This window comes from Varanus komodoensis, unplaced genomic scaffold (genome assembly GCF_004798865.1).
Source record: "Varanus komodoensis strain SLA01 unplaced genomic scaffold, ASM479886v1 scaffold1, whole genome shotgun sequence".
Lineage (NCBI taxonomy): Eukaryota > Metazoa > Chordata > Lepidosauria > Squamata > Varanidae > Varanus > Varanus komodoensis.
Window position 1 is genome coordinate 21,614,291 of NW_025335268.1, and position 11,785 is coordinate 21,626,075.

General features: G+C 48.9%; 1 protein-coding gene across 1 annotated transcript in view; it reads right to left on the reverse strand.

Moving 5' to 3' along the window:
• KIF26B (kinesin family member 26B) overlaps positions 1-2,466 on the reverse strand; it is a 356,451-nt gene extending 353,985 nt beyond the window's left edge. Inside the window, exons 1-2 of the mRNA XM_044419364.1 lie at positions 2,404-2,466; positions 1,352-1,753 (exon numbers count right to left, since the gene is read on the reverse strand). Coding sequence (XP_044275299.1) covers positions 1,352-1,753; positions 2,404-2,466 — 465 coding nt within the window. The remainder of the gene's footprint in view (positions 1-1,351; positions 1,754-2,403) is intronic.
• Positions 2,467-11,785: the final 9,319 nt, after the last annotated feature.

The window sequence follows — 11,785 nt, forward strand, 5'->3', positions numbered from 1 at the left end:
TGCAAGGGGATTCACAGAGGAGCATTCAACATTGCAACAACCCCGCTCACATACACACACAGTCCCAGAATAATCCAAACCTAAGGTACATATGTCATCATCTTGCACAGATTGCTTAGCTAATCCACTCGGAATACTAACACCATGCACAGAATTCAGCCTCAGCCTTCACATGACCAGGATGTTACAAACAACTTGAACATTTTGCATAAAGTGGCAATATCTTAAGAGCAGCAAGAGGTGTGGCTCAGCATCCCTTACAGCATCTGTGGCCACCTGACCTCTTCTGTGTGCACTAGCCATGGCTGGGATGTAGAATAAAGTCACTGAAAACTGTGGCTGTCACATGTAGAGAAGGCTGTATCAAAAGAAGGCAAACTGTCAAAGGCCAGGACAGAGTGAACATGGTTTTTTCAGAATGACTCCAGCCCAGCTCTCCACCCATTGGACTGGACTACACTTCTCAATACTTCTTTACAGCTATTTAAATTCCGCTGTGTTCTGAGTGGCTTGTACAGAATTGTGGTTTGGAAGAAATGTTAGCTGTGCACTTCACAGCTGAAGAGACCATTAAAATGCTGGTCTAAAATTTCCTCCCTGCACCACTGTTCCCAAAACCTTTTAGGAAGCGATCCTCTGGATACTAGTGGCAGCACACATGAATGCATGCTTATTCTGACATGAACCTCTCTTTTTGAATGGGGCTTAATCTCAAGTATGTGTGTCTAGGACTGGGGCCCGTTCAAAGGGAGGGCCTAAGATCTGAGTTCATACACATGGGCTGCAAGCATCCAGGGGATTGCTACCCTAAAGGTTGCGGGAAAAGTGGCGCAGGGAAGCAATATTAATCTTGGGACTTGAATGCTCTGGTGGAAGGCGGGAGTAGACAGCCTTCTGTGTTGCTACTACTTCAGTTGTGAAGCTCACAATATTTCCCTCCATGCTCTACAACTGCCTCAACATTCCTGATCTGTTCACACGTTTGCGAACTCCGATAATAAATACTCCGAGCACGTGCAGCTTGCATTTGAACCTCGCTTAGATCACAGCAAATAGCAAGAGCTGATCTCCGGCCACTCTCCGCGGGTTCTCTGCTTCCGCCCCCAGGCTGCGGGGCCCTGGCCTTGGGTCCCAAGGCCCTGCCCTCGCCGCATCACTGTCGTTCAGCGCGCACCTCGTGGTGCTCCTCTGGGAGAGCGGAGCAAGCGCTGCGCGTTCCTCCTCGCTTTGCTCGCAGCGCGCAAACTTGAAGTTGCGCGGGGCAGGGGACACTTTCTCCTCTGGTGGCTCTGGCGAAATGCACGTCCACCACGAGCTCCTTCCTCCTCCTCCTCCTCCCCCCCGCACTCACCTTGCTGCTGTAGGGCCCCGGAATGAGCAGCTTGAGCGCCTGTCTCTTCAACTCCACCAAGCGGGCGTTGCAGTTCTCGCACCAGACGCCGCGGTCGGAGCCCGGGGAGGAGCCTCCTCCGCTGCCGGAACCGGGAGAACCGGTGCCGAAGCCCGGCGAGCCCCCTAGCGACCCAGGAGAGCTGGTGCCGATCCCCGGGGAAGCGGGGCCCGGCGATCCTGTGAAAGACCCCGGCGAAGAGGTCCCCGATCCAGGCGAGGGGGTGCCAGAAGAGCCCAGAATGGAGCCGGCTCCTTCCGGGGCTGGGCGGCTACCGGCCCGGGATTCCTCGTAAGCTTTTCTGTACCAGCTTTCCGGCGAGAAAGGCGCCGCGGATTTGGTGGGGGAGCAGGGATCATTCACCTGAGTAGAGAAGCGGGGGGGTGGGGAGAGCAAATCAGTAGTGAAAGCAGGGGAGCAAAGTTTAATTTATTAATCGAGTTGCGCAGCGACTCGTGGAGATTAGCAGCAACAATAGCCCTAGGCTAGCTAAACACCCCACCCTCGTCCCTTGTCTGATCTCCGAGCAAAAAGCAAGCGGTGAGATCGTTGGTCACCACCTGAGAGCGATTTTCCCAATAGATGGGGGACGCATGCAGCCTAGACGAGTATTAGATCTCCCCCTGGTAATTCGCTCGCCTTCCCCTGATCGTATGCATGGGAAGCATTCACAAGTCTGTGGATAGACACACGGAAGGGAATCCTGGATATTTTGCAAAATCGCAGCAAAATGCATCGGCTCGGGCAACCTAAGGCTGGAAAAGTTAAGTCGTGCTCCACAGGCACGGGGCGTCTGTTGCTGTAGGGGAGGGAACGTGCCCAGCTTTATTTCACAGCATTTCCTGAACACTGAACAGAACTGGTTAATATACCAACTGCACCTTGATTGGAAACATGCAGCTTCATAAGGTTGCGGCTTATGTCCGCTTGCAAGGAGAGATTACAGCCCTTTTGTATTAAAGCACGGATAGGTCTAAAGCATCCTCGTATTCTCTTACTTGAGGACAACTTACCCCATATTTCCTGTTTCGGGTGGTGACTGCAATTCTCTCCTTATTCCCCGCCACAGAATTCATGATGATCTTTGCGCATGCAGGAGAATCCTGCAAATTTGTATCCAATTGGCAATGTTCAAATCCTGTAAGGTACACACCAGCTGTAAGCTCTGCACTTGAATTCAGTGGTGTGGGAGGTTTTCTTTCTATATATCTGGTGGAGCCCAAAGAAACACCAGCAAGGTCCAGGAAACAAAAAAAAAAAAAAAGGTCAAAGAGAGTGCCTTCTCTTTAGATCATTTTTCCTCATTGCCTTCTGTTTCATTTACTTCCATTCTTTTATTCATGCAGAAATCCAAGCGAGCAGCATTTTTCTTAAGCAGACAGTGCCTGTTTTCTCCCTACAACTAGCAGGCACAATTGCATCTAAGGTGGATTTTAGAAAGAGGGAGGGAAAGCAGCAGAAAGCTGGGTGTTCCTTAGAGGCAGCGATTTCTTCCTGCGCTACTTGGTGGTGTGGTAACTTGTTTCCTTCACCAAGGTTCGTAACCGAGTTAAAAGAAATCACCCAAAAATCTCGGGATCCAGTCTCTGGGAGGAGCCTCCGAGTTGCTTGCAGCCAATATCTTTCTACCCATTTTTGCCTGACAGTTTTGTGAAGGGAAGGGAAGGGAAATGTGCCGGCTACACAGCACGCCTTGAGCAGCGGAGGAGCTGCAGAGCACCCTTTGCAACTGCCACCTCGGAAAGCTGTGGAAACGCTGCCAGTGCCTCACTGCAGGCAGCTCGCTGCTGAAGGACTGAGGATCCATTTTATTCGTCGTATTTCTTTACTGACATCTGCATTTTTTCATCCCTCACCTCCCTAGCAGAAGGAGAGGTGCACTTCCTCGACCAAAGCAGTTGTTAATGGTTGATATACAAAGGCTCGGAGGTATGGGGGGGGGGGGGCAGCAGTGGATCTAGAAACACATATAATTTCTTAAGAGAAGTAGGCAGCACTGTTTGACACACCTGTGACTATGTCCTTGGCATCTTCCCTCTTGCATGACGTCATATTGTCTTCGTGTGTAGACAAAGACCTCTGAATACTAAGTGGTTAACAATAAAACTCTTTAGATCTTAACTGTGGTGCTTTTTGACTCTTTTGCTTCAGGGAGGAATTTCCACACAATTTACTTCCAACTATAAAACACAGCAGTAATGTTTCTACAAGGGTTTCTCCCCAAATTCCTGCCGTTTGCTTGAGATGCTCAGAGATATTTTAAGGATTGTTCAGATAGAGCATGTCTCCAAGTCCAAATTTGGGGTTCTATCCAATGGTGTCTGTCCAATAAGCAGTACAGGACTCTCCCTGTAAGGTTCTCCCTACAGCTCCCCTGTCCCCAGTCTAAGCTGGAGGATTTGTGGACCCTCCAGAGCAGATGAGGAATGCATGGGAAGCTGCAGGGACAGGGAAGGAAGGGGAAGCTCAGCTGCACAAATGCAAGTCCACTTGCATAACTTGATTCTTTAGTTCAAGAAAGCTTAAGATGATGTTTGCAACATACTTTCTTTGTTGTGGATCCAGGATATAATTCAGTATAATTGGAAGTATGAGAAAATTAGGAAGCTTTGAGTAAGGAAACATGCCTGAAGGCAGGGGGAGGGACTAGCAGCCCTGTTGGAAGTGGCACCTCTGTTTTCTGAGTCCATAGACCTCAGGTGACATCTGCATAACATTGTGGTCAAGTGACGAGCCTATCCACACAATCATGAGAAATAGGAGCAGGGTGTGGGTATAAAGTCACGGCAGCGTGAAAGTCACGATTCTCCAGCAGCGGAAGTCCTGTGCCACACCAACTCTGCATGGCATATCAGTAGTCCCTGGTACGTTTGTATGCAGTGCTGTTGGCTTCAGCTCAAGCTCTTGTGCCAATCTGTACAATGTGTGCATTTCTTTTCCCTACCTAATCAAAGTCTTCAGGCCTGTCTATACAGCATCATTACCACATGGAAGCTATTTGAAATCGCTCCATCTGGCACCTGCAACCATATTAATACTTAACAGTTATACCGCTTTAGTGTTCAAAGCATTTCACATTCCATATCTCAGTGATTGTTACAGCAACCCTGTAAAATAGGTCACTGTTGTTATAGCCATATTGTCAGCATAGGGAGCCTTTCCCACCTTGATGTACTTCAGATATGTGGACATCCATCAGTCCTGGCCAACATAGTGATAATGGGAGTTATCCTTCGACACATCTGGAAGATACCAGGTTGGGGAAAGCAGGATAAGAGAGTGACTAGCTAGTAAACTGGTAGCAAGCAGAGGCAAGTTAACACTGGCATCCTGATGCTCAGAACATTGAACACTTAGAACACTGCATAGCATCCCATGATACGTGGCTGGTCACTGGGGATGCTTCCCATGGAAGGCAAACGTCTTGTACCTATGAACTGCTGCTACGTGGTGAGCCAACTGCATTACTATTCATTTCATTTTCATACCCCCCACTAGCCAAAGCTATCTGGGCAGTTAACAAAAACACACGCACAAAGGACAATCCAGTAGAAAACATCATAACCTTTCAATGCACAAAGTTTAAAATAGGGCAATTTGGAACCAATTCCACATACAAATGGTTTAGCGTAGCATGGCAGACAGCAAGCGGTGCTTTCTAAGGAGGCTTTGACATGGAAACTCTGATGTGCAAAGTGGTGCCCCGTGTTAATTCTAACACACAAAGTTTTGGTTGCCTAATCTCAAAGAAAAGCTGGGGAAGGTCAAAAAAATGGACAACTATGCTTAAGAGGTTGCATCACTTTCCATATACAGAAGCAGTACTTCTCCAGAGGAGCTTCAGGTGAGGCTATGAAGGGTATGGAGAGAGTGGACAGAATTATTTTTCCTCATAGTATTAGGATTCTGACAAAGCTTGTCAGGAATAGGTTCAGGAAAGACAACAAAAATATTTCTTCACAAAATGCTCAAATAATGTACAGCATTTGTTATCAGAAGGGTTCACACCCTCCCCTTAGGCTTAAAAAATTAGTTGACCCACCCAGTCTTCCCCTACCTGATTCCCCATCAGATATCCTGGAGTGCACCTCCCGTCATTGTCAATGCTGCCTGGGAATGCTGAGATTTACAGTCAAACACATCTGGAGGGCACCAGGTAGAGAAGGGCTGAGTTACCTGTTAGTCATGACAGGGAATGGTCTCTTTGTGCAGGGAACTGGATCTTCTGGAGGTGGTCTGATAGGCTCCTTGCAACTCCTATTCTACAAAATGAGGTTCCCACCCTGCATGCTAGATACCTGGGGCACATGGCTGCTTTGTGCCTAAATGAGACAGCTGGCCTAGGTGTGGACCTTCGTCAGATGCAATAGGGCAGCTCTTACATTCCTGCAGCATGAAAGATAACAAGAAACATACAGAATATTGTTCTTTAAAATAAAAAAGAGGCGTCCTACCATTGCTACTGGTGCTGAGCCATGGCGCAGTGGTCTCTCCACTTTTCAGTGTGGATTGGTCTGGGCTTGGAGCAGCTCACACACTGGTCACATAGTTTGTATTTGCACTTATATAAGCATTACCCAGAAAACCTGATAGTTCACATCTCTGCCATGCAACCAACCTCCACCTGTATGCATTTCCATGGCTATTAGGGATCCTTCGGTCAGCTCTTTCCCTTTTCTAGATCAGATGGTCCAATATTAATATTGCATGAAATAATTTAAGATAACTAGGTCACGTTTGTGTGAGCAGGTTGTACAGGTAGACATGGGTATGAAGTCTGTGTGGAAGAGGCAACTATGCCAGTGAGTACTCATTGTTCAGGTGCAGTAGCAGAAGATGGATCTTGCACTAACACCTTGCTTGTGGGATTGCTGGCCTCATTGTGTTGATCCTGGAAAGCTAGATACTGGACCTTTCACCTGATCCCACAAGGATCTTAAGTGCTTGTGTTCAGGTTCCAAATCTATTTAAGCCAGACATATTATGTTTCTCCCCTTGCTAACAGTGGCACTCAGAAGAGTAAGAAATAAAGGAATAATCAATGTATTTAATATTGCGGTCTGGCTCCTGTTCCAGCACATTCAGTGCAAGCAAAGGCAAGCATGTGCTATGTATGCTACAGCATATACCTTTAAATTTCCTACAATCAGCACTTCGCATGAAGAACAGGCAGGTTTGCTTTGTTCTTCATCAGCCCTTTAATTAACACACTGTTAGATGTTCCTGTTGAACCGCATCTGCTGTGCTAGGGATCGTCAGATTGTGTGTAATGGTATGCCTACCATGGGAGATTATAGACATATGAAGATCAAAAGGGGGTGGGCAACAGACTGGCCAGCTAGCTTGTAAATTCCAACTTGCAGGCTACTGCCTTGTTACAGACCAGGAAGCACAGGAGAGGCAACATCTTGGTGTCTGTTACCCTTGAAAGTTTGCTGACAAGGAACAATAAGCATGCATGACACCAATTCAAACATGGTCAATGAAGCAATATTTTACAGCTGACTGACAGAGCAGCAAGCACAAAAGACCATTTAAATACCAGGTGGCTTGCACCATTCAGAAAAGACAAATGGTTAAAGGAGTCTGTGGCATCTGTCCATTTACAAAATAATAATAATTAAAAACCACCAGTTACATTTATTAGATATGACCTCAAATTACCCTGGGCTCAGAGTTTATGGGGCATAGTGAACTGGGATTTGCCTTGCTGAAGGAAACCAAGCTCATTTGCCACTGGTGTCCTGACAATGCCTTCATTTAGGGCAATAGGAGGTAAGCTCTATTTTTCCTGGTGGCCTCGGGATCATGTCTGGCAGGTTGGATGACCTCAAGGGGGTGGAGCCCTCCCATGACATCATCAGCATTTCCTCCACAACTTTTCCATGCAGCAAGAGGCATGGAGCTCCACCTTTCCCTCTGCACAGGTTTCTCTCTGTTGGTGTTTGCAGGAGCTGGCTGCTACAAGCGCCTGCTGAGTTGAGCCCATCCTTCCTGCAAGACTCATGTCCCTGTCAGGATTCACTGGGTGAGTGCAGGACCAAGACCTGGCTGGGTACAGGGGCACAAGGGGTATCTTGTTATTCCCGGCAGGAAGAAATTTGCCTGGCGCTTCCACAGCCCATTCCTGTGCGCGTCAACTAAGTGTACAGGCATCCTTTCTAACTGGAGGGGAGACGTGCATGCAAGATGCCCAACTCCTTGTGGGGCAAAAGTTAGAGCCAGCTGCCCCCATTTTATCATATAGCAGCTGCCTGAAGCTGCCTCTGGGTGGTGTCTTTCCCACATTGTTGTAACCTGTCGCACAGTTTATTGCATGGGTTTTAGTGCCAACACCATCCATGCAAGTTTTTTTTGCTGGCATGGAACATTCTAGCCAATGACCTGAGAAACATTTGGCTGATAATTCACAGAAAACATGTACCATATTTTTCGCTCTATAAGATGCACTTCCCCCCCTCAAAAGTAAGGGGAAATGTCTGTGCATCTTATAGAGCGAATGTGTGCGTGCCCAACGCCCAGGACGCTGCCGGCCCGCCTGCACCATGTGGCACCACCTGGCTGGTGCACGCTTGGCACGCGCTGCTCCACCCCCCCCCCCCGGCCCAGGTGAGAGCTGTGCCGCTCAGGGGGAGCGGTGCAGAGGAGGAGGAGCCACGGGCTTTAACCCGCTGGCTGCACAGAGAGACAGAGTGCTCACCCCCACCACCCAGGAAGACCTGCCGCCACGCCGCCCGGAAGACCATCGCCGGCACGCTGCCGGCCCGGTTGCACCACACCTGGCTGGCACTCGCTCGGCGCACCCTGCTCTGCTCCCCTCCTCTGGTGCCAGTGAGAGCTGTTAATCACAGGTCGGTGTGTGTTTTCAAATTGCAACCTGTCTTTTAATGAAGCCCATGGGGAAGTGATGGGGAATGTGCCTGTGATTATCAGGAAGCTTTCCATGGATCCCTCCTCTAAAAACTAGGTGCGTCTTATGGTCAGGTGCGTCTTATAGAGTGAAAAATATGGTATTTGGTGCTGGTCCAGGTAGTGACTGCCAGGTGAATTTCATGTGCAGATCACCCTTAAAGCAGAGTAGTAGTTCAAAAGTTCTATCAATAACAAGAGAGTTTACAAGTCAAAATAAACCCAGCACAACCATTCATAAATCTGATTAAATCTATAAAATCATTAACAGTGTATTTTAAAGACTGCATCTATTAAGAATTTGGCCATAAACAAATCTCCCATATGCCAGGAAGCACCACCCAGTCACATGGAATTATAAGGAAGGTATTTGCATATATCTGTTATGGTAGCTTTGCTTCTCATGATCACCTGGGCCACTTTTGAATCCTTTGTAATGGCAGGAGAACTGTTTCTCTGTAGTGCAAATACAAACTGCATTATGCCTGAATGCAGCAAACACATGAGTTTTCCACACTCAATCATCTTCCAATTGAGAGTGTCAGCAATGCTTGGGTGAAGAAACCTACACGATTGGTGCAGTCTGTGCGATTGCTTACACACTCCCCAGTACTTTGACATTACAGTGCAGTAAGCAGAAATGGTATGCACCCTTTTCTAGCAGAAAAGGGATCTTGACAGCCCAGCGAGTAATTATTTGGCTAGCTGGCTGCAGGGAGCACAATTCTGCATGAAATGGTGCATATGTGCCACACATTTGCTTTCCCAGAACCACAAATAGCTGCAGCGGGCCACATGTGTCCAACCCCTGCACAACAGGTTAAAAAAAAAGCTGAAAAGGGGTCTTCTTTTGGAATAGAGAAGTGTGGTAATTAGTGTTTATATGCTCATGTCTTTACATAATTGCACCCACCAGATTCCCTCAAAATTGCAATGATTGCTAGAGAAACCTTGTAACAGTGGTTAAAATGCCAGGTTCCTTTCTTGACCCCAACCTGGGTCAGAGCTACTCCTGGTAGAACTACAAAGAGTCCCACAGCTCAGTAGTATCTTTCAGAGCATCTTCCAAAGAGATTTCTCAGTTCACTAAAACTAGCTAGTTAGTAGAGCATTATTTTATTTAACTAACTGCAGCATTGCTGAGATTATGAGATGGACTGGGAAATACAAAATTGTTTCTTATTAGTCATATTGGGACAGCAAAGATTTCCATCCCAAAGCAAACTCCGGAGAGATTGTGTGGAATATGAGTGCTCTCTGCTGGTAAGAATGCACAGTGCATGCATGATTGCGGCCATAACATAACTGATTCAATGCTGATAGGAATGCAGGTTTTTGCATTCTGAAAGTGGGAATTTAGCAGCAGGAGGGGAGAGACAGGGAAATGAAATGATAATCTAAGCAATATTTTAGAGAGTGATCAACGGTCTTATTGCTAGGTAATGGCAATTGATTCAATGCTGCACTGGCTTATTTTGCACGTTAGTCAATAGTTTGGAAATATTAAGCAGTCCACATTAATGGCCCATTTAATGCAGCCCTCAATGGTCTGCTAAACTGTATGTGTCAAATAAAATTATAGCATTAAAATGTTTTATATGGGCTATTTACATTTTTGCAATGTTTCATACCTCACAGGAGTCCTTCATTAAAAGTATATGAGCAAAATTAAAAACAATGATTAACTTGTTCTTGTATATTTAACATAGTGTGTCCAGCTTGCTTAGAGAACAAACATGGCACATTTTACCACTGCACTGGTCCAGTGAGAACAAGTTTCAAGTCTTTAAAATACTGCAGAGAAAATACAACCAGAAAATACACCAACTGCGCCCGGCAGCTTACGCCGGAGGAGGGCCGCCTCCTCGCTGTGTAAGACCGCGCCGCGCCGGAGGGGAGCCGCTGCCTGGCCGCGTAAGACCGCGCCGCCATCCACCGCCCACTTGGCTGCTCCGCCACGCCCCAGCACGTGTGGCAGGCGTGCTTCGGATGAGGCGGGGGACGCAGGGCCAGCGGCTACAAAGGGCGTCGGCCAAAGGACAGTTGCCGCTGTTCGGGTGGCCGAGCAGGGGGCGGGGCTGGCCAGGGGCTTGCGCTTGGCAATGGTAGGCCCTCCTGCTGGGCTGTGAGTGAGGGGTGAGAGTGTGTGTGTGTGTGTGTGTGTGTGTGTGTGTTTTTAGTAGTATTTTAAATCTTTTTATGGAGTCGTCCCTGGCCATGCTGCCGCTTATGTTTCCTGGGGAGCGCACGGGTGCCGCCATTGAGGTGGTTATGGGCAGGGGACGTAACAGCGTTGGGAGCTTAACGTGTCCGCATAGAAGAAGGAGGGACAGATGGCTGACACCTGTCCCTACTTCTGGTTTTGCTCCCAGCCAGAGGGTGCCAGGGAGTCTCGTCAGTCGCCCCTCCGGCCTGACGGTGCTGTTGCTTAATGCCAGGTCGGTCAATAACAAATCTGCCCTCATCCAGGACCTGATTGTGGATGAGGGGGCCGACCTGGTCTGCATAACGGAGACCTGGGCGGGAGAGGGGGGGGATGTTGCCCTCTCCCAAGTGTGCCCGCCCGGGTATCTGGTCCAGCACTGCTCACGGCTGGAGGGGAGGGGAGGGGGGGTCGCTTTGGTATACCGAGCCTCCATCTCCCTCACGGGACTTCCGGTCCCTTCGAGACCAGGGCTGGAGTGTCTCTATTTGGTGTTGGGCGACCGAGACAGACTGGGGATTCTGTTGGTGTACCACGCACCCTTCTGCCCAACAGTCTCCCTGCCTGAGCTGACGGAGACTGTCTCGGACCTGGTGTTGAGGACCCCCAGGATGTTGGTCCTGGGGGACTTCAATCTCCATGCCGAGGCTAGTCTGACCGGGGCGGCTCAGGACTTCATGGCCTCCATGACGGCCATGGGGCTGTCTCAACATGTCACCGGCCCCACCCATGAACGGGGACACACTCTGGACCTGGTTTTCTCGACGGGGCAGGAAGAGGGTGGTCTGAGGGTGAGTAATTTATGCTTGACTCCCCTGTCATGGTCAGATCACTTCCTGGTGAGATTTATGCTCGAGAGCGACTTCTCCCTCTGTAAGGGTGCGGACCCGATTATGTGGGTCCGCCCCCGGAGCCGGATGGATCCAGAAGGATTCCTGAAGGCCCTGGGGGAGTTTCCGGCTGACAAGACGGGTGCTCCTGTCGAGGCTCTGGTCGAACTGTGGAATGGGGAGATGACCAGGGCTGTAGACACGATCGCTCCTAAGCGTCCTCTCCCACCGGGCAGAGCCCGCTCTTCCCCTTGGTATACTCCTGAATTGAGGGCGATGAAGCAGGTTGGGAGACGACTAGAGCGTAGGTGGAGGAAATCACGAGATGAATCTGACCGAACACACTTAAGAGCCCACTATCGGGCCTATGCTGTGGCGGTGAGGGCGGCAAAAAAGAGATTCTTTTCCGCTTCCATTGCCTCCTCACAATGCCGTCCGGCGGAGCTCTTTCGA